The sequence below is a fragment of the Pan troglodytes genome, chromosome 2, assembly GCF_028858775.2.
Source record: "Pan troglodytes isolate AG18354 chromosome 2, NHGRI_mPanTro3-v2.0_pri, whole genome shotgun sequence".
Taxonomy (NCBI): domain Eukaryota; kingdom Metazoa; phylum Chordata; class Mammalia; order Primates; family Hominidae; genus Pan; species Pan troglodytes.
The window spans coordinates 199148296-199172325 of NC_086015.1; the positions used below are offsets into that span (position 1 = coordinate 199148296).

Sequence of the window (24030 nt, forward strand, 5' to 3'; positions counted from 1 at the left end):
AAGCAACTGTGAGAGATTTCTATGGGCAAGGCCTCCGGGTTCCTGTTAAATCAAATTGTAGTTGAGTGTTGGGTGCTATTCAAGAAGCATCCACCTTTCTCCTTCCTAACAGAGCCCTGAGTTATTCAGTCACATGGTTTGAAACATGGGGTGAGTGCTGGTTGACTTAACCTAACCAGCACCGTCTCACCCTATGTCACAGTTACTGGTTCCAAGGTGGGTGCATAACTGAGGCTCATGCCAGGTGCCACACAGCACTCCCTTGGTCCCCCTAATGGACTTGGGGATGGGCAAGGGCCTGCGTTGTTCCAATTAGAGTCAAATACACGTTGTGCTAAGAGTGTGCTTGTTCATGCTCCCTCTTTGATGAAGAATGCAGCCTCAGAAATTGTTCCTGGAGATTTTGCCACACTCAGAATGATTCTGACTTCACTGAAGGCAGAGCAGAAAATTGGGAAGAGACTGAGTCCTGGGTAGCATCCATGAGCTTCTGTGCTCAGATTCACCCTGAAGCCTGGCCTGCTTCTGAACTACCCACCTGAGTCAATAAATTGCCTTCCTATTAAAGTCAAATTGAGCTGGATTTTTAGTTACTTGCACCTGCAGGTGTTCTGTGAAGCTGGTACTGTGAGTTTGTATCTGAGAATATTTACAGTTTCTCTCATGGTTGAGTCAATCATTTCAAGGATGCTTTGAGGGTAAAAAGAATGATCAATTGTGAAGCAGTGAATTGTGCTGCCAGGCACAATTCATTGGGCAATAGAAAGCCTCATTTCCTGGGCAGTAGAAAGTTTCATTGTACATTAGTTACATATCTTGTTTCTGTCTCAACCTCCTATTTTTTCATATGCAAAGGAGGTAAGGAAGTCCACATAAGTCCAGCAGCTAATATGCCTCTCAGGCATGATCCAAAACAGAATTGAATTATGCAAGCCTTGTTAAAATTCATTGTCGTCATTCATATTTCTGAATATTTAAATTAGAAATTCTGAAAAAGTAGTTTGTTTCAGAGGTAGTTTGTGTGTTTGTAGGTATTTTTTCAGGATCAAAAGTTTATTTTTTATTGTCTGATTGAGTTTAATTTACATATAATAAAATTTAGTAATTTTAAGTGTACAAATGAATGCATTTTGACAAATATATATAGTCATGTACACAACACTACCATTGAAATACATTTCATTACCCCGAAAATTCCCTTGCATGCTGCTGTAGTCAGTGCCCCCTCCACCACAGCTCCTGGCAGTTGCTTTCTTTCACTCTGGTTTTGTCTGAGAATTTGATACAGGCCACGTGTGGTGACTCATGGCTGTAATCCTAGCACTAGACTGAGAAGGGAGGATCACTTGAACAAGGAGTTTGGGTAACATAGCAAAACCCTGTCTCAAAAAAAAATACACACACACAAAAACTTAGCCAGGTGTGGTGGCACACACCTGTGGTCCCAGCTACTCAGGAGGCTGAAGAATCACCTGAGCCTGGGAGGTCAAGGCTGCGGTGATCTGTGATCACATCACTGCACTCTGGCCTTGGTGACAGAGTGAGATGTTGTCAAAAAAAAAAGAAAGAAAGAAAGAAAGAAAGAAAAGCATTTGATATAAATGGAATCATACAGTAAATTATCTTATACCTGGTTTCTTTCATATATTTTAATGCCTTTGAGCTATGTCCATGTGGTTTCCAGTGTGTATGTCATTCTTCTTACGTTGGGCAGTAACCACTGCAGGAATATATTACAGCTTGTTTATCTATTCTGCAGTGATAGACTATTTTAAAAATATTTGGCTATTAAGAAGAAAGTTGTTATGAATACTTATATTCAGGCCTTTGTGTAAACAGATTTTCACTTCTCTTGGTTGAAAACATAGGAGGAATTATTATTTTTTAAGTCATGGATTTTTAAATGATTGTCAGTTACTTTAAAAAATGTAAATTCTTAAATTAAAAAGTTTAGGATGTCTGACAACCCTGACAAAAACAAGCAATGGGAAAAGGATTCCATATTTAATAAATGGTGTTGGGAAACCTGGCTAGCCACATGCAGAAAACTGAAACTGGACCCCTTCCCTACACCTTTCACAAAAATTAACTCAAGATGGATTACAGACTTAAATGTTAGACCTAAAACCATAAAAACCCTAGAAGAAAACCTAGGCAATACCATTCAGGACATAGGCATGGGCAAGGACTTCACAACTAAAACACCAAAAGCAATGGCAACAAAAGCCAAAATTGACAAATGGGATCTAATTAAACTAAAGAGCTTCTGCACAGCAAAAGAAACTACCATCAGAGTGAACAGGCAACCTACAGAATGGGAGAAAATTTTTGCAATCTATCCATCAGACAAAGGGCTAATATCCAGAATCTACAATGAACTTAAACAAATTTACAAGAAAAAAACAACCCCATCAAAAAGTGGGCAAAGGACATGAACAGACACTTCTCAGAAGAAGACATTTATGTGGCCGAAAAATACATGAACAAAAACTCATCATCACTGGTCACTAGAGAAATGCAAATCAAACCCTCAGTGAGATACCATCTGACACCAGTTAGAATGACAATCATTAAAAAGTCAGGAAACAACAGATGCTGGAGAGGATGTGGAGACACAGGAACGATTTTACACTGTTGGTGGGAGTGTAAATTAGTTCAATCATTGTGGAAGACAGTGTGGCGATTCCTCAAGGATCTAGAACCAGAAATACCATTTGACCCAGCAATCCCGTTACTGGGTATATACCCAAAGGATTATAAATCATTCTACTATAAAGACACATGCACACGTATGTTTATTGCAGCACTATTCACAACAGCAAAGCATTGCAACCAACCCAAATGCCCATCAGTGATAGACTAGATAAAGAAATGTGGCACATATAAACCACGGAATACTATGCAGCCATAAAAAAGGATGAGTTCATGTCCTTTGCAGGGACATGGATGACACTGGAAACCATCATTCTCAGCAAACTAACACAGGAACAGAAAACCAAACACCACACGTTCTCACTCATAAGTGGGAATTGAACAATGAGAACGTATGGACACAGGGAGGAGAACATCACACACTGGGACCTGTCAGGGCGGGTGGGGGCCTAGGAGAGGGATAGCATTAGGAGAAACACCTAATGTAGATGATGCGTTGATGGGTGCAGCAAACTACCATGGCACGTGTATAGCTGTGTAACAAACCTGCACGTTCTGCTCATGTATCCCAGAACTTAAAGTATAAAAAAAATATAAAAGTCACAGGATGTTTGTGATAGTATCTATTACACTGATGTTAACATCACATGGTTGACTATGTGGAGACTCCAAGTGAAATTTCTTGCAGTTGTCAGTGCCAGGAAAATCTGTATTTCTGGATAAAACTCAAAAAGTTTAGAAAAACATTCAAGTTTCATAGCCTAGAGGTCTAACACTGGAATCTTTTCCAAATTTAAGGTTTAATGATTTTCTTAAATCTAAAAATAGTAGGTTGCAGATGTATTTAAACAGTGTGCCTAGGTAGTATGTTTATATATTAGGATTAAAGTGGTATTCTAAAGTTTACTAATTCTAACACAGCCTTTATTGTTTCATGGAGACATATCTTTCCGATTCCCAGGATAATTTAAACAATTAATTCAAAGCAACTATTGACTTAGTTCTAGATTGGGATACCTATTTATGCATTTGAAGCTTTAGATATGTATTTCAAATTAGAAACGTGTGCTGGTCATGGAAAGTTGTGACTTAGAGTCTCAGGTAAGTTTTGTTTCCATGTGATCACACTGCTTCCAATTAATGTTATGCCCAGAGCAGACAATTAATAAACACCCTTTGAAGTGAATGAGTGATTAACTGCAAATATTACAATACATCTTCTTAGTGGGCATGATAATTGGACATATTTAGTCCTTGCTGTGACCTAAGAAAGGAATTGTTTTCATTAAATGTTTAATGTCTCACCCTGTTCATGCAGCTGGAGTTACTGATTCAGTTTGATGTGAATTCAGTCTTATAAAAGACCCATCATTATAACCTGCACTTATGCTTCCTACAGTATCGGAACTTCCAACTTGTAGCCAAATAGATATGCTTCATATTCTTAAAAACCACAAGAAATTTCCCTTTATTCAGAATAAACATAGAATTAGATATTCTATTAAACTGAACAATAGGACTCACTGGGAGTGAACGCATACACTATACCACGAATTGCCCAAGTGTCTGAAAAGGTCACTGGACCATTTCGCTCCATGCTGTGCCACGGGCCAACCACGAGGGCTGTCAGTGACTCACTGCGTGGGCCACCCAGGGCATGTGGTGCTGAGGCTGTCGAAGAGCAAGACGAGGCTGTATTTAAACTCAGGCCTCTGCTAAGTGTCAGAACTTGGGCAAGATGCTAAACACTTTAGAGCCAGTTTCCTTTTCTATAATTGGGTTATAACACTCACCCTGTCAGGTTCTCATGTGCGTTGACAAGGCCAGCATGTGACACACCAGGGGCAGAGCTGGACGAGAACCTTCTTCCTCAGACATCAGGGCCCTCATGAGCATCAACAAAATAAGGAGAGCTGTGTCAGGACTGCAGCAGGAACTCAGCAACAATCACTTTCTTTCTCTTGTTTCATCCAAATCATACATTTAAAAAAATAGGTGGGGTTATCATTGATGTTTATATTGATTCCTGGGATCAGACAAATACACCTTTCCTTGTCATGCTGTTTTCTCTTCCCAGATGGTTTGAAGAGCTTCATTTTGGACTTGATACTCCTGGAATGCACATGAGAAAAAGTAGCCAATGATCTGCACATTTCACAGCAGTGTAGCTCTTCATTCACAAACTCAGATAGCAAAAAAAAAACAAAAAAACTTCTTGTATTTTCTAATGAGTTCAGTCTTGACCCTGAGCCATCTCCCCTCCAGAATGGCAGGACACTCCACTCCACCATTGTTGCGGGGCCACAATTTCACTAATCAAGGGCTCCTTGGCTTCTGAAAAATGGGAGATGCACCTCTAATAACCAGTCTAGATTGTCACTGCTCACTTCCTTATTTTCCAATTCCACAGGGGCCCCCAAAGCCCAGAAGATCTCATTTCCGGGCGTCTTATAGACCATGGGAACCTGGTAACACTGGGAACCCCGGGGCCAGCACCCACCTCATGTTCACCCTGTTTCCATCACCTTCTAGGCACTGCTACAGAGCAGTGTTGGGACCCACTGGAGATCTGACTGCTCCCAGCCTGGAAAACTGCCTTCTCTCTCTCCACTGAGCTCATGATATTTCTGCTTTCCACCCCACAGAAATCCTTGAATGAAGCACAAAAGGGACTGGTAGTTACCTGGTGTGAAGCAGAGCTGAGCCTACGGGAGGAAGCAATATTGCAATGGACTCTGTCATTGATGTCACCAGTGCACAAATCTGTTACCACTATGGTCAAATTTTTATATTCACTTTAAGATTATAACTCATTCTGCTCATTGTATTCAATGCAACATCTACCCCAAAAGATACTCAGGCTTTAATTTATGCTTTTCTGTTTACAAATGAGAATTCATCAGCAAATTGAGGTAGCAAGTAGATATTTAGATATTTTTTTAAATTGAAGGCAAAACAGAAGACACATACACATACATCAGTGAAACAGAACAGAGAACCCAGAAACAGAATGAAATGCAGCCAACTGATTTCTGACAAAGGAGCAAAAGCAATTCAATGGAGAAAGGAGAGTCTTTTTAACAAATGGTTCTGGAACAAGTGGGCATCCACATGCAAAAAAAAAAGAATATGTAACAGACCTTATACTTTTTACAAAAGTTAATGCAAAGTAGATATTAGACCAATATATGAAATGTAAAATTTTTAAACTTCTAGAAGATAACATAAGGAAAAAAAATCTAGATAACTTTGGATTTGGTGTTTTTTTTTTTCAGATACAACACCAAAAGCATGATCCACAAAGAAAAAAATTGGGAAGTTTAATTTCATCAACATGAAAAACTTTTGTTTTCAAAAGATACTGTTAAGAGAATAAAAAGATAAATCACAGACTGCGAGAAAATATTTGCAAAATATATCTAAGGATTCATATCTGAAATACACAAAGAACTCTTAAAACTCAACAATGAGAAAACAAACAAAACTGGGCAAAAGCTGAACAGATCTGCAGATGGAAACTAAGTATATGAAAAGATGCTGTATATAATGTTATTAGGAATTGCCAATTAAGACGCAATAAGATACCACTACACACCTGTTAGAATGGCCAAAATCCACAAGAATGAAAGCACCAAATGCTGGTGAGGATGTGGAGCAAAGAGAACTCTCATTCATTGCTGTGGGAATGCAAAATGGCACAGCCACTTTGGAAGACAGTTTGGCAGTTTTTACAAAGCTCACGTAGTCTTGTCATAAGATTTAACAATTGTGCTCCTCATTATTTACCCAATGGAGTTGAAGAGTTATATCCACACACAAACTTGCACACAAATGTTTATAGAAATGTGGGCAGCAAGCCACCCAGGTGCCGATGTAAGAGACCGAGGGCACGAGCTGTTCCAGTGTAATAAAATATGTAAAATAACAAGAGTTATACTAGATCTAGATCATAGACATGATTATCTATGAATATCATTCATCATTAGTTTGTAGCAATTACTCTTTATTCCAATATTATAATAACCCTTGCTCTATAATCATAACCCAGGAAAAGCCAGGCCATACAGAGATAGGAGCTGAGGGGACATAGTGATGAGTGACCAGAAGACAAGGGTGTGAGCCTTCTGTTATGGCCGGACCGGGCCACCAGAGGGCTCCTTGGTCTAGCGGTAACGCCAGTGCCTGGGAAGACGCCCGTTGCCAAGCGGACTGTGGTCTAGTGGTAGCGTCAGTGTCAAGGAAAAACACCCGCTACCTAGCAGACCGGAAAAGGGAGTCTCCCTTTCCCCAGGGGAGTTTAGAGAAGACTCTACTCCTCCATCTTTTGTGGAGGGCCTGACATGAGTCAGGCCCGCCTGCAGTTATCCGGAGGCCTAACCGTCTCCCTGTGATGCTGTGCTTCAGTGGTCACGCTCCTGGTCCACTCTCATGTTCCACTCTGCACACCTGGCTGTGCCTTCTAGATAGCAGTAGCAAATTAGTGAAAGTATTAAAGTCTTTGATCTTTCTGAAAAGAGCATAGAAAAAATAATGGCATAAGCTGTCCTCTCTGTCTCTCTGACTCGGCTGCCAAACAGGGAAGGACCCCCTGTCTGGTGGACACGTGACTCCGTGACCTTATCAATCAGTTGGATGACTCACAGTCTTTACCCTGCCCCTTTTGCTTTGTATCCAATAAATAACAGCGCAGCCTGGCATTCGGGGCCACTACCGGTCTCTGCGTCTTGGTGGTAGTGGTCCCCCGGTCCCAGCTGTCTTTTCTTTTATCTCTTTGTCTTGTGTCTCTTTTTCTACAATCTCTCATCTCTGCACATGGGGAGAAAAAACCCACAAACCCTGTAGGGCTGGCACCTACATAGAAGCTTTATTCAGAATTACCAGAAACGAGGTGACCAACATGTCCTTCAGTAGGTGAATTGAGAAATAAATTCTGGTACCTACAGACAGTGGAATATCATTCAGTGAGAAAAGAAATGAGCTATCAAGTCATGAAAAGGCATACAGGGACCCAAAATGCACATTACTAAGTGAAAGAAGCCAAAAAGGCTACATACTGTATGATTCCAATTATGTGACATTTTGGAAAAGGAAAAACTACATAGAGAGTAAAATATCTATGTAATTACGTGACATTTTGGAAAAGGGAAAATTACATAGATAGTAAGATAATCAGTGGTCGACAGGGGTTGGGGAGAGGAAAGGATGGATGGGCAGAGAGCCCCGGATGTTTAGGGCAGTGAGATCACTGTGTGCGATTTCACCACAACAGTGGACCCACGACAGTGTGCAGATGCCAACACCCACTGAACGCAGACCACAAACAGGTATTAATTACACAAACTATGAACTTTCATAATGAAGTAAATCATGTTTTTAAAAAGTAGACAGTTTTTTTTCAGTTATTGTCTACTTTCTGAAATGGAGATGGCGGAGTGCTTCCATGGTTGTGAGGATAAAAATAGCTTAGAGAATGTAATAACTAAAATAGGTGTGTAAACATTGTTAAACTATTTTACCCTCATTAAATATATTTGTAACTTTTTACAACTGAGCGAGTAGTGCAAACACATTAACATAATTCTCCTGTAGCTCCATACAACTGAGCGAGTAGTGCAAACACATTAACATAATTCTCCTGTAGCTCCACTCAAGTCAGGACTGCAGGGCTTCAGTGCAGGGCCACACAGCTCCACACGCACCTGCCAAACGCAACAGCCTCTTTCAGCGTCATTAAAATATTTCAACAGGAGGACTGGGTTTAGACTCAACCTGTGTTTTCTCCCCTGGAAAACGAAGGTTTTATGAAGCAAGGAAGGTCTTTACTGTCCTCATCCGAAACGCTGAGGCATCTGTGATGTCTGCTGTAAGTGCCACCAGGCTCTCCGCTGAAATCTCGCAACGGGAAAATAGAGACCGTAGATTCTGCTTTTAGAAAGGGGAGAATCAGAAGTAATGTGGAAATGCCATGTCCTCGTTCATAAACATCTTCTTTTACAAATTCCACAAGTTTAGTTACTTTGGGATTAATATGGGCTTATCTTAAAGTGCGTTTATTAATTTAGCGTGAATTGTTCAAATGCATTCTGGATCCTGAGCCGACATCCAGCAATGCTGAGTGTGCGCCTGTGTGAGTCACCAGCCCTGATGAGCCTCAGGTTATTGTATTCATAAAATGAAGGGGCTTAGGCTTGCTGTGATTTTTTAAAAACCATTTTTAACAGTAAAAATTTTTTTCTTGCTACATAAAAATGTACAAGAAAAACTCAGACATTACCAATGATAAATTATAATTTTATCAATATAAATATTTTTGTGAGCTCCATTTATATGACTTAGTTATTATAAAAGAAATAAGCAATATGAGGTGGCCATTACCATCCTTTCCCGTTTTATTTTGTTCATATGCTATTGATAAATCTTGATGTATACAGAAAAGTAGTTTCAAAGAATAATAATTTTTAAAAAGGACTTGTAATTTCAAGAGACTTTAAAAAAAAATCTGCAATTGCTTTTTAAAGGTTCTAAAACAGTTTTCTATGCCTTAAAGCTAAATAACTACAAAGAGCTCACTCTTCTCACATTCTGTATTATAAATATGTAAGTCAGAGAAACAACAGACAAAATCATAAAAACACATGCATGAACAAATGGGCCTTGGTTTACATTTAATTGGATTTGGCAATACACATGGGTTATAGTAGTATTTCTGTGTGTAATTTTACACGAGTGGACTGCTATCAAAATAAAAATCGTCTACAATCTCTTTTCAGTGGTAAATTTGCACAAATGGTAAACATACACATAGAGATAGTGGGAGAAATTTATTTCGTGGCTTGCAAGAAGACAGGTTAAGTTGGGACATTTAATTGTTTCATTAATGCTACATTTTAAATGCACTTGTATGGGCATGGTATTTAAATGTATTATTATGACTTTTAAATGCTCAATGTTACAGATGGAATATTAGAGCAAGTACTAACTTATATCTTCTTTGTGTGTGCTTTGGAGGCATCAGGAAATAATAAGGCAGCCCTTTTCCCTTTTCCCAGAAGCTGTGCTTCTGCAGATTAGATCTCTCTGTAACACACACACACCCATGCACGCATGAGCGCACACACGCGCACGCACACACGAGCACACGCACGCGCACGCACACACGTGCACGCACACACACGCACAACACACACGCACACGCACACACACGTGCACACATACACCCAATATAGCCTTTAGGGTTAAAAGGAGGAAAAGAGAATTTGCCTGGATAACTCTCACCCAGGTATTTTCTGGGGAGATCTAGAATAATCTAAGGGGGTAAGCTGGACTAGCCAATGGGAAATCAAAACAAAGATACTGGAGAGATGTTCCCAGAAGAGGAGCATTCCTAACGGGCTTGGCCCTAGTCACATGCAATTCCCCAGATGTGGTTGGTGTGGCCAAGGTTCCAGCATTTGTCGGCTGCTTTCTTGCCACTTCCTGTGCTGTGAGGAGTATCCCCTCCCCAGTGCCAGGGGCGGTCGTCCTCTAACCCCCTTCAGAGTAAAGGGCCAGCAATTGGCAGTCACAGGAAAAGCAGTGAGACAGGAAGGTGCGGAGCATGAAGTCCCACCATACCGGCCTCCAGCGCCTGGCACAGAATATGACGAGGAACCTCCGTGAATTGGAATCTTCCACATCTTGATATATGGGAGTTTCTGCTAGATATAATTTGACTTAAAAAAGAAAGAAATATGACCTTCTTCACCTAAATATTGTAGAAGAGGTAATGATTGCAACCTGGATGTTTTACATTCTGAGATGCTATTAAACCAATATTCATCACAAATGTATTGATAATTTTCTAGAACAGAAGAGATCCCATCATATTAAATGAAGTGTATCAATTATAAGATGCATGCTAACTCCAGAAAAAGCAAAGCATGAAAAAAATCTGTCTTAGAATGGAAAAATACACTAGTTAAACTATTTTTAACTGGAATTTAAATGCAACATTTTAGGATATGAAGCTGTCAACTCATTTTGAAAACTGCTGGCTCAGATGACCTCAGCGATAGGAAACCTCTAAAAGATCATGAATCTAATCAGGTAATTTTCTGTGCCTTTGCCTGAGAGTCTAGCTGAAAGTGGTGCAGTTTTTACAGAAGAGGAATAACGTGTCCCGAACTGGGAACCCTTCACCGGCCACCACTCCAGGCGGCGCTTCACTGTGGAGCTTTGGTCGCCAGAGGGCTCCAGGGGACTGCTGGGGAAGGCCAGGACATGGAAGAGGGCCTAGAGCCAGGGTTGCCCAGGAGGGGGTAGACCCATTTTGCCAAGCACCTGAGGACCATACCGTACAGGATCCTCTCAAAACCACCCGCACACTAGGTGGGAATAAAGGATAAGAGAAATTAATGTGTGCTTAGCATGTGAGAGCTGACATTCAGAGTCAGCCTGAGCAAAGAGATTCATACGGAAGGACGAAGTGCATGTTGTGAGACAAAGAACACCCAATTATAAGATAGAAAACCTCGGTTCTGGGAAATTCCTGAACCTGTTTGCCCATCCATGAAAGAGTAAGAGTGATACTACCTTCTCCACCTTTTTCTTGTAACAGAACTGCCCGTTTCTTTCGTGCCCACAGCTAAGTGTTTAATAGGAACAATGTGACAAATATAAGGTCATTGCTCTTACACAAAAGGTTCAAGAAAACTGAGAAAGATCTAAAAATTCCCAAAGGAATGATCTTTCAAAGTACAACATCTTAATTTACATAGAGAGAAATAATACATTTTGTCTCAAATAAAGATTTGGCCACATCCTAAGTACAGCATTGAAGAGCAGTTAAGCTATTTCTTCAAAGAAAATATATCAAAATTAAACCTGTACTTTTTGAGTGTGAATTCTAACACACAAACCTGGTGCAATATATTTAAAACAAAGCAGAGATTAATTCATTAATTAATGATTCCCCATCACCATTTTCAGAAAACCCAGTAACTTAGTGCCTTAAGATGTTCAAATCATCCCAAAAACTTGAGTTACTAAATATTTTCAAAACCCTTTCTCAAGCTTTGCTATTCTAGCTTTAGTTGGAAGAAGAAGCTTCCAAGTTAAAGACGGTAGACGAAATACTGACCCAGTTGTGTCCTTTCCCTCCTGAGAAACCATGATGGCTATCCACGATGGAGAGAGAGCAGCGGAGACAAAAAGTGATTTGATGGCCTCGCATCCGTGAGAAGGAGCATCATCTGTGGACCTTCCTGGGGGTGAGGGGCAGAGAAGTGAGGCAGGCGTCAGAAAACAGGAGGGTCAATTAAAATCTGTACATTGACAGTCAACCCTCATTATCCTCCCTCACCGTTACCCGCACCCCACCCCTCGGGTAACCAGTGAGTAGAACACCAACAACCAACAAGCAAGCACCTGCCTTCCAGAGAGGAGAGGAGAAGTTTTTCTCCAGAGAAAGGAAACCATCCAGACCAAAGGCATCACTTACTAACATGCGGAAACCCCATCGACTCCCCGAAGCAAAACCTCTAGACGAGCCTTTCACTAATGATAACACAGACTCATTCTCCTTCATGTGTTACTATTAAATGTGAACAGTGAAGAATCACCACCTAGACAAGCCTTTCACTAATGATAACACAGACTCATTCTCCTTCATGTGTTACTATTAAATGTGAACAATGAAGAATCATCATCTAGATGAGCCTTTCACTAATGATAACACAGACTCATTCTCCTTCATGTGTTACTATTAAATGTGAACAGTGAAGAATCACCACCTAGACGAGCCTTTCACTAATGATAACACAGACTCATTCTCCTTCTTCACGTGTCACTATTAAATGTGAACAATGAAGAATCACCATCTAGATGAGCCTTTCACTAATGATAACACAGACTCATTCTCCTTCTTCACGTGTCACTATTAAATGTGAACAATGAAGAATCACCAGACATTGAAGGGAAACCAATCTCAATGGGAAAAAAGACCAAGGTAAACCGGCAGGCGGAATGATTGTTGAGAACCTAACATCATAGCAAAATAAGAAATAAGAGTTTTATATTATCATTCACTTAGTGGCACTGTCTGAGGTTTCACTATACAAATATATTGCTTTGATATGTGTGTGTGTATATATATATATATATATATATTTTTTTTTTTTTTTTTCTGAGTCTCGCTTTGTTGCCCAGACTGGAGTACAGTGGTGTAATCTTGGTTCACTGCAACCAAGGTCTCCCGGGTTCAAGCGATTCTCCTGCCAATTTTCATCTTTTAAGTGGAGACAGGGTTTTGCCATGTTGGCCAGGCTGGTCTCAAACTTCTGACCTCAGGTGATCTGCCCGCCTTGACCTCCCAAAGTGCTGGGATTATAGGCATGATAGAGTTTTAACTATTAGAAGAAACCAGAGGAAGCTACCATTGGAATAGATGAAACATCAGCAATATATTAAAATATCAGCAATTTCACATGTTCGAGATTATTTTTAAAAAATAAAAAGAGAACAGAATTGATTTAGTTTCTAGGCCAGCAACCAAGGAAAAAGCAAGGAATGGAAGATTTTATAATCGCATAACAATAGCAAGATCTTACATTTCTATTGAGCTTTAAAGATTACAGGCCAGGCGCGGTGGCTCACGCCTGTAATCCCAGCACTTTGGGAGGCTGAGGTGGGCGGATCACAAGGTCAGGAGTTCAAGACCAGCCTGGTCAATATGGTGAAACCCTGTCTCTACTAAAAATACAAAAATTAGCTGGGCATGGTGGCGGGTGCCTGTAGTCCCAGCTAGTCGGGGGGCTGAGGTGGGAGAATCGCTTCAACCCAGGAGGCAGAGGTTGCAGTGAGCTGAGATTGTGCCATTGCACTCCAGCCTGGGTGACAGAGCAAGACTCTGTCTCCTAAATAAATACATAAATAAAAATACAAAAATTAGCAGGGCGGGGTGGCACACGCCTCTAATCCCAGCTACTCGGGAGGCCGAGACATGAGAATCTCTTGAACCTAGGAGGCAGAGGTTGCAGTGAGCCAAGATTGTACCACTGCACTCCATCCTGGGCAACAGATTGAGACTCTGTCTCAAAAAAAAAAAAAAAAAAAGAAAGAAAGTAGAAAAACTTCAAATAAACCACCTAACAATGCATCTTAAAGAACTAGAAGAGCGAGCCAGGCGCGGTGGCTCATGCCTGTAATCCCAGCACTTTGGGAGGCTGAGACGGGTGGATTGCCTGAGGTCAGGAGTTCAAGACCAGCCTGGCCAACATATTGAAACCCTGTCTCTACCAAAAATACAAAAAATTAGCTGGGTGTGGTGCCAGGCACCTGTAATCCCAGCTACTCAGGAGGCTGAGGCAGGAGAATTGCTCGAACCCAGGAGGCAGAGGTTGCAGTGAGCAGAGATGGCACCACTGCACTCCAGCCTGGGTGACAGAGTGAGAATCAGTCTCAAAAAAAAAAAAAAAAGAAAAGAAAAGAAAGAACGAGAAGAGCAAGAGCAAGTCAAACCCAAAATCAGAAGAAAACAAATAATAAAGATCAGAGCAGAAATAAATGAAATTGAAAGGAAAAAAAATCGAAAAAAACAAAAGTTTGTTTTTTGAAAAGATAAACAAAATTGACAAACCTTTAGCCAGACTAAGAAAAAAAGAAAAAAGACTCAAATAGATAAAATCAAAAATGTAAAAGGAGGCATTACAACGGATACTGCAGAGATTCAAAGGCTCACTAGAGACTTCTATGAAAACTATATGTTGCTAATAAATTGGAAAACCTAGAAGTGGATAAATTCCTAGACATATTCAACCTACTGTGATTGAACCACGAAGAAATCCAAAACCTGAACAGACCAATAACAAATAATGAAATCAAAGCCATAATCAAAAGTCTCCCAGCAAAGAAAAGCCCAGGACCTGAAGGCTTCACTGCTGAATTTTACCAAATATTTAAATAACTAATACCAATCCTGTTCAAACTATTCCGAAAAATAGAGGAGGAGGGGATACTTCCAAACTCATCCTACAAGGTCAATATTACCTTGATACCAAGCCAGACAAAGGCACATTTTAAAAAAGAACAAAAGAAAAAAAACTTCAGGCCAATATCTTTGATGAACATTTATGCAAAAATCCACAACAAAATACTAGCAAACCTAATTCAGCAACATATTAATAATATCATTCATCACGACCAAGAGGGATTGATACCAGGGATGCAAGGTAGGTTCAACATATGCAAATCAATCAATGTGATACATCATATCAACAGAATGAAGGACAGAAAACATATGATGATTTTAATTGATGCCGAAAAAGTATTTGATAAAGTTCAACATCCCTTCATGATAAAAACCCTCAAAAAACTGTGTATAGAAGGAACATACCACAACACAATAAAAGCCATACACAACAGACCCACAGCTAGTCTCATACTGAAGGGGAAAAACTGAAAGTCTTTCCTCTAAGCTCTGGAACACCACAAGGATGCCCACTTTGACCACTGCTATTCAACATAGTGCTGGAAGTCCTAGCCAGAGCAATCAAACAAGACAAAGAAATAAAGACATGCAAATTGGAAAGAAGGAAGTCAAACTATCTTATTTCCAGATTATATGATCTTTTATTTGTAAAAACCTAAAGATTCCACCAAAAAACTGTTAGAACTGATAAACAAATTCAGTAAAGTTGCAGGATCAACAACTGCAACTTTGTTGATCAATGCCAATCAACAAAATCAACATACAAAAATCAGTAGCATTTCTATATGCCAACAGAGCAAGCTGAAAAAGAAATAAAGAAATTAATCCCACCTAACAATAACTACAAATAAAATATAATACCTAGAAATAAACTTAACCAAAGATGTGAAAGATTTCTGCAATGAAAACTGTAAAACATTGATACAAGAAATCAAAGAGGACACATACAAAATGGAAAGATATTCCATATTCATGGATTGGAAGAATCAATATTGTTAAAATTTCCATATTACCCAAAGCAATCTACAGATTCACTATCAAAATAACAATGACATCCTTCACAGAAATAGAAAAAATAATCCTAAAATTCATATGGAACCACAAATGACACAGAATAACCAAACTCATCCTGAGCAAAAAGAACAAAACTAAAGGAATCACATTACCTGACTTTAAATTATATTACAAAGCTATAGTGAAGAAAACATCATGGTACCCACATAAAACAGATACATAGATTAATGGAACAGAATAGAGAACTCAAAAATAAAGCCATACATCTACAGTGAACTCATTTTTAACAAAGGTGCCAAGAACATACATTGGGGAAAAGGCAAGTCTTAATAACTGGTGCTGGGAAAACTGGATATCCATGTAAAGAAGAATGAAACTAGACCTCTGTCTCTTGCCATATATGAAAATCAAATCAAAATGTATTAAGTTAAATCTAAGACCTGAAACTGGAAGACTACTAAAAAACAAAACAAAACAAAACAAAAACACTGGGGAAGTTCTCCAGGACGTTGGTCTGGGCACAGATTTCTGTATTATTATTATTATTACTGAGACAGAGTCTTGCTCTCTCACCCAGGCTGAAGTGCAGTGGTGTGACCTCAGCTAACTGCAGCCTCCACCTCCCAAGTTAAAGTGATTCTCCTGCCTCAGCCTCCTGAGTAGTTGGGATTACAGGCACCCGCCACCACACCTGGCTAATTTTTGTATTTTTAGTAGAGATGGGGTTTCACCATGTTGGCCAGGCTGGTCTCAGTCTACTGGCCTCAAGTGATCTGCCCGCCTTGGCCTCCCAAAGTGCTGGGGTTACAGATAGGGCACAGATTTATTGAGTAATACCCCACAAACACAGGCAAACAAAGCAAAAATGACCAAATGGACTCACATTAATTTAAAAAGCTTCTGTACAGCAGAAAACAATCAACAAAATGCACATAAAACCCACAGAATGGGAGAAAATATTTGCAAACGATCCATCTATCAAGGGATTAATAGTCAGAATACACAAGGAGCTTAAACAACTCAACATGAAAAATCTAATTATCTGATATTAATATGGGCAAAAGATCTGAATAGACTTTTCTCAGAAGAAGACCTTCAGATGGCAAACAGGTTATGTAAAGGTGCTCAACATCATTGATCATCAGAGGAATTAAAATTAAAACTACAGTGAGAGATTATCTCGCCCCAGTTAAAATGTCTTTTGTGCAAAAGACAAGCAATAAAAAATGCTGGGAAAGACGTAGAGAAAGGGGAACCCTCATACACTGTTGGTGGGAATGTAAGTTAGTACAACCTCTATGGAGAAGAGTATTGAGTTGCCTCAAAAAACTAAAAATAGAACTACCATATGATTCAGTAATCATCTGCATATACCCAAAAGAAAGGAAATACCAAAAAGAAATCAGTATATCGAAGAGATATCACTATGCCCATGTTTATTGTAGCACTATTCACAATAGCTGAGATTTAGAATCAATCTAAGTGTCCCTCAACAAATGAATAACGAAAATGTGGTGCATATACACAATGAAGCACTATTAGGGCATAAAAAAGTGGCCAGGCACAGTGGCTCATGCCTGTAATCCCAGCACTAGGGAGGCTGAGGCAGGTGGATCACCTGAGGTCAGGAGTTCAAGACCAGCCTGGCCAACATGGTGAAACCCCGTCTCTACTAAAAATACAAAAATTAGCCGGGCATGGTGGTGTGCTCCTGTAATCCCAAGCTACTCAGGAGGCTGAGGTAGGAGAATTGCTTGAACCCGGAAGGCAGAGGTTGCAGTGAGCCGGGATCATGCCACTGCACTCCAGCCTGGCCAACAAGAGTGAGACTCCATCTCAAACATAAATTAATAAATAAATAAAATAAAATGAGATCCAGTCATTTGCAACAATATGGATGAAAATGAAGGACATTATATTGAGTGAAATAAGTGAGGCACAAGAAGACAAACTTCACATATGCTGTCACTTATCTGTGGGAGCTAAAAATTAAAACAATTGAACCCATGGAGATAGAGAGCAGAATCACAGTTACCAAAGGCTGGGAAGAATAGTGGGGGAAGCGGGGAAGAGAATGGGTAAAAAATATAGTTAGATGAATAAGATCTAGTATTTGATAGCACAGTAGGGTGACTATAGTCAACAATAATTTATTATACATTAAAAAAACTAAAAGATTATAACTGGAATGGTTATAACACAAAGAAATGAAAAATTATTGAGGTGATAAATTTTTTAAAAAGTGGTGGGGCTGGAGCCGTGGCTCATGCTTGTAGTCCCTGCACTTTGGGAGGCTGAGGCAGGAGGATAGCTTGAGTTCAAGAGCTGGAGACCAGCCTGGGCAACATGGCGAGACCTCGTCTCTCTCCACAAAAAAAATAAAAAATTAGCCAGGCATGATGGCACGTGCCTGTAGTTCCAACTACTCAGAAGGCTGAGGCGGGAGGACTGCTTGAGCCCAGGAGGTTGAAGTTACAGTGATTGTGCCACTGCACTCCAGCCTGGGGGACAGAGGGAGACACCAGTCTCAAACAAAACAAAACAAACAAACAAAAAATGTAGTAAAAATGGCCATTGTTTCCTTGTTCTTGATTTTATAGATGAACAATTCAGTTTTTTATCATAAATTTTGGATGCTAGCTGTAAGTTTTATTAGGTGCCATTTTATTAGTTTGAGAAAGCTTCCTATTATCCCTAGTTTTATAATGAAACGGTGTAAATCTGCACAAGATGCTATTTCTGCATCTATGGCATGATCATGCATTTTCTCCTTTATTCTGTCAATATGGTGAATTACCCTGATTGATTTTTCATGACTTTATTGATATATAATTTACATACAATAAAAATCATCCTTTAAGGCGGGGCACGGTGCCTCATGCCTGTAATTTCTGCACTTTGGAAGGCCAAGATGGGCGGATCGCTTGAGCCCAGGAATTGGAGACCAGCCTGGCAACATGGCGAAACCCTGTCTCTACAAAAAAATACAAAAATTAGCCAGACACGGTGGCATGCACCTCTAATCCCAGCTACTTGGGATGCTGAGGCAGGAGGATCGCTTCAGCCTGGGTGATGAAGGCTGCCGTGAATGGTGATTGCACTACTGCACTCCAGCCTGGGCAACAGAGTGAGATCTTGTCTCGAAAAAAAATTTTTAAAGACATTAAATTAAAAATATTTAAACAAAGGCTGGGTGCAGTGGCTCACGCCTGTAATCCCAGCACTTTGGGAGGCCAAGGCGGGCAGATCACAAGGTCAGGAGTTCAAGACCAGCCTGGCCAACATAGTGAAAACCCGTCTCTACTAAAAATACAAAAATTAGCCGGGCGTGGTGGCACGTGCCTGTAGTCCCAGCTACTCGGGAGGCTGAGGCAGGAGAATTGCTTGAACCTGGAGGCGGAGCTTGCAGTGAGCCGAGATCGTGCCACTGCACACCAGCCTGGGAGACAGAGCGAGACTTCTTCTCAAAAAAAATAAATAAATAAAAAATTAAACAAAATAATGGTTGGTTGGATGCAGAAAATAGTTTAAAACATTTTTTAAATTAAAAAAATCACTCTTAAAAAGTGAATTCACTCTTTAAAAGTGTACAATTCGGTGGTTTTTAAGACATGCACAGAGCTGTATAACCAGCACCCCTACCTAATTTTAGAACATTTTGTCACTGCAAAAAGAAACCCCATACCCATTAGCTGTCACTCCCTGCTTCCTCCTCATCCAGCCCATGGCAATCATTCATCTACTTTCTGTCTGCGTAGATGTGCCTGTTCCGGGCATTTCACAGAAATCAAATCATACCATATGTGGTCTTTGGTGAAGGGCCTCTTTCACTCAGCATAGTGGGTTCAAAGTACACCCGTGTTGTAGTACTTTATTCCTATTTTTTAGAATGTTTTATTGTGGTAAAACACACATAACATAAAATACACTATTTTAGCCACTTTTAAGTATACAACTCAGTGGCACTAAGTACATTCACAATGTTGTGTAACTCACCACTATTTCCAGAGCTTTCTCTTCATCCCAAACAGAAACTCTGTGCCCATCAAGCAGTAACTTCCCGTTTCCTCTGTACCCCAGACCCTGGCAACCTCTATTTTACTTTCCATCCCTGTGAATCTGCCTAATCTGGGTACCTCATATAACTGGAATCATACAGTATTTGTCCTTTTATGTCTGGCTTATTTCACTTAACATAACGTTTTCAAGGTTCTAAAATACAAAAGGTTCCAAAAATACAAAAATTAGCCGGGCTTGGTGGCGGGCGCCTGTAGTCCCAGCTACTTGGGAGGCTGAGGCAGGAGAACGGCGTGAACCCGGGAGGCGGAGCTTGCAGTGAGCCAAGATGGCGCCACTACACTGCAGTCTGGGCGACAGAGCGAGACGCCGTCTCAAGGAAAAAAAAAAAAAAAAGGAAGGGCAAAAACCGCCATTACTTTTCCGCCAACCCAAATCGTTGGGTGACTCAGCGCATGCGCATTCCTCTGCGGGGCCACATCTCAAGCCACAGGCTTCCCAGAGCCTATAGGAGAGATCCCATATTAATTTAATTTAATTATTTATTTACTTACTTTTTTTTTTAAATTTATTTGAGACAGAGTCTCTTTCTGTCGCCCAGGCTGGAGTGCATTGGCTCAATCAAGGCTCACTGCAGCCTCGACTTCCCCGGACTTAGGTGATTTTCCCACCTCAGTCTCCCGAGTAGCTGGGACTACAGGCGCACGTAACCCCCAACCCGGATAATTTTTGTATTTTTTGGTACAGACGGGGTTTCGCTATGTTAGCCAGGCTGTTCTCGAACTCCTGGCCTCAGGTGATCCGCCTGCTTCAGCCTTCCAAAGTGCTGGGATTACAGGCCTGAGCCACCATGCGGGGCCTGAATTTCAAATTAGGTTTTTCTATTTCTGCAAAAAACACCCCTGGGATTTTGAAAGGGATTTTGCATTAACTCTGTAGATAGGCTGGGCAGTATTGTCATCTTAACAACTACGCCTCCCAATCCCCAACATGGAATATCCTTCCATTTATTTATGTCTTCTTTAATTCTTTTGGCAATGTTTTATAGTTTTCAATACATAAGTTTAAGTCTTGTGCCTCCTTCGTTAAATTTATTCCTGTGTATTTTTAATTCTTTTTGATGCTTTTTTTTTTTTTTTTTTTTTTTTTGAGACAGAATCTCACTCTGTCACCCAGGCTGGAGTGCAGTGCAGTGCAGTGGCACAATCTCACTGCAACCTCCGCCTCCCGGGTTCAAAAGATTCTCCTGCCTCAGCCTCCCAAGTAGCTGGGATTACAGCTGCGTGCCACCACACCCGACTGATTTTTGTATTTTTAGTAGAGACGGGGTTTCACCATGTTGGCCAGGCTGGTCTCGAACTCTTGACCTCAGGTGATCCACCCACCTTGGCCTCCCAAAGTGCTGGGATTACAGGAGTGAGCCACTGCACCCAGCCAGAATTGTTTTCTTAATATCCTTTCGGAATGTTCATTGCTAGTGGATAACAATGCAGCTGATTTTCGTGTGTTGATTTTGTATCTTGCCATGTCTCTGAATTCTGGAGTGAGATGTAACCATTTTATTGTGGATTCTTTAGAATTTGCTACATGTAAGAGCGTGTCTTCTGTGAACAGAGGTGATTTTACTTCTTCCTTTCCAGTTCAGATGCGATTTATTTTTGGCCGAGTTGCTGTGACTACAACGGCTACTACTGTGTTGAATACAAGTCCTTATCTTCTTTCTGATGTTTGGGGTAAAGTTTTAAGAAATTCACCATTGTATATGATATTAGCTGTGGGTTTTTCAGATATAACCTTTATTATTTTGAAGGAATTCCCTTCCATTCTTAGTTTATTGACTGCTTTATCATGAAAGTGTGTTGGACTTTGTCAAATACTTTTTCTGTATCAATTGAGATGATCATTTGGGGTTTTCCCCTTCATTCTATTAATGTGGTGCATCACCTTGGTTGATTTTCCTATGTTGAACCATCCTTGCATTTACAGACTAAACCTCACTTAGTCACAGTATATAATTATTTTGATAAGCTGCTAAATTTGGTTTGCTAGTATTAAACATTTTGCATCAATATTCATAATGGCGGACAGGCACAGTGGCTCAAGCCTGTAATCCCAGCACTTTGGGATTCCGAGGCGGGTGGGTCACGAGGTCAGGAGTTCGAGACCAGCCTGGCTAACACGGTGAAACCCCATCTCTACTAAAAATACAAAAATTAGCTGGGTATGGTGGTGCGCACCTGTAATCCCAGCTACTGGGGAGGGTGAGGCAGGAGAATCGCTTGAACCCGGCAGGGGGAGGTTGCAGTGAGCCGAGATCGTGCCACTGCACTCCAGCCTGGGCGACAGAGCGAGACTGTCTCAAAAAAAAAAAAAGAAGAATTCACCAGTGAAACCATCTGGTGAAGAAAAGGCCAGGTCTTACTGATTCAACCTTAGTAGTTCAGAGTCTATTCAGATGTTCTACTGCTTTATGAGTCATTTCTGGTATATCGTGTATTTCTAGGAATATGTGCATCTAATCTAGGTTATCCAATTTGTTGTATACAACTGTTTATGCTATTCTTTTATAAACCTTTTACTTTCTGTTAAATTGGTAATAATGTCTCCAATTTCATTTCTGATTTTAGTAAACTGAATCTTCTCTCTTTTTTTCTGAATCCACCTGGTTAAAAGTTTGTCAATTTTGTTGATGTTTTCAAAGAAAAACTTTGGTTTCATTGATTTTCTCTGTTTTTCTATTCTCTACTTCATTTATCTCAGCTCTGGTTCTTTATGATTTCCTTTCTTCTAGCTTTCAGTTTAATTTGTTCTTCTCTTTCTAGTTCTCTGAGGTGTACAGTTAGGTTGTCGATTTCAGATCTTTCTTCTCTTTTTAATATAATTATTATTTGTCAATTATGCCTCATAAGAAGAAAAGAATTCTGAGTAAAAAATAAAATAATACAGAATTTGTCAGCTACATAAAAAATAAAACACAGCCATATTTTATTTACAAAAGAAACATTTTAAGTATGTAGACATACATAGTCTAAAACTGAAAGGATGAAAATAGATCATGCAAATATTAACCAAGGGAAAAATTATATGGCTATATTAATATTGGACAAAGTAGATCTAAAGTAGAATTAGAAGATATAAAGATACGCATTTCAAAGTAATAAAAAGATCAATTCCATAGGCAGCTCATAAATTGGTGAATATCTAAAAGCATGAATTTCAGTTATGTAAAGCTTACAGAACTATAAACTGTGGTTTATAGCTTATAACTATAGAAGTAATATACAAGTCCGGTGGGGCGCAGTGGCTCACGCCTGAAATCCCAGCACTTTGGGAGGCCGAGATGGGTGGATCACGAGGTCAACAGATCAAGACCATCCTGGCCAACATGGTGAAACCCCGTGTCTACTAAAAAATACAAAAATTAGCTGGGTGTGGTGGTGTGTGTCTGTGGTCCCAGATACTCGGGAAGTTGAGGCAGGAGAATCACTTGAACCCAGGAGGCAGAGGTTGCAGTGAGCTGAGATCACGCCACTGCACTCCAGCCTGGCGACAGAGTGAGACTCCATCTCAAAAAAAAAAAAAAAAATTAGTAGAAGAAGAAGTAATAATACAAGTCTGCAATCATAGGGGACACTAATCCACTGTTTGCAGTATTTTTCTTTCATGTATAGATTTACAACTATAAATTTCCCTCTTAATGCTGCTTTTGTTGCATCTCATAAGTTTTGGTAGGTATATTTTCTTCTTCATTTATTTATCTTAAGGTATTATCTAATTTCTCTTGTGATTCTTTGTTAGCTCATTTGTATTTAAGAGTGTTAATTTCCAGCCGGGTGCAGTAGTTCATGCCTGTAATCCCAATGCTTTGGGCGGTCGAGGCGGGCAGATCACAAGGTCAGGAGTTCAAGATCAGCCTGGCCAACATGGTGAAACCGTCTCTACTAAAAATACAAAAATTAGCTGGGCATGGTGGCACACGTCTGTAATCCCAGCTACTCAGGAGGCTGAGGCAGGAGAATCACTTGAACCTGGGAGGCAGAGGTTCCAGTCAGCCGAGATCGTGGCATTGCACTCCAGCCTGGGCAACAGAGCAAGACTCCATCTCAAAAAAAAAAAAAAAAAAGAGTGTTAATTTCCATATATGTGTGAATTTTCAAGTTTTCATTGTTATTCATTTCTAGTTTCATTCCATTGTGATTGGAAAAAATGCTTTGTCTGATTTCAGTCTGTTAAAATGGATTAAAACTTGTTTTTGGCCAGGTGCCAAAACAAGTTTGTGTCAAATCTTTTATCACTGTATAATGCCCTTTTTTGTATTTTGTAATCATTTTAAAGTCTATTTTATCGATAATAATACAGCCACTCAGCCCTCTTCTAATTAC

The 24030-nt window shown here is 40.1% G+C and overlaps 1 protein-coding gene and 1 long non-coding RNA gene across 4 annotated transcripts in view; both read right to left on the bottom strand.

Moving 5' to 3' along the window:
- Window positions 1–2777: 2777 nt before the first annotated feature.
- LOC107970886 (uncharacterized) lies at window positions 2778–20115 on the bottom strand. Of its 2 annotated transcripts, none has more exons than XR_001713893.3 (3): window positions 19628–20115; window positions 11771–11894; window positions 2778–4764 (listed from the first exon to the last, which is right to left on the bottom strand). It is a non-coding gene; the product is annotated as an uncharacterized LOC107970886 (long non-coding RNA). The 2 variants fall into 2 exon arrangements; XR_010155417.1 differs by having other exon boundaries at window positions 2778–8574.
- A 2481-nt stretch (window positions 20116–22596) lies between these two features.
- The window catches only part of TFRC (transferrin receptor), a 44213-nt gene continuing 42779 nt past the window's right edge, over window positions 22597–24030 (bottom strand). For both annotated transcript variants that reach the window (XM_063806476.1, XM_063806477.1), the window contains exon 19: window positions 22597–23750. In XM_063806476.1, the coding sequence (XP_063662546.1) occupies window positions 23697–23750 (54 nt within the window). In that variant the 3' untranslated portion in view covers window positions 22597–23696. The remainder of the gene's footprint in view (window positions 23751–24030) is intronic.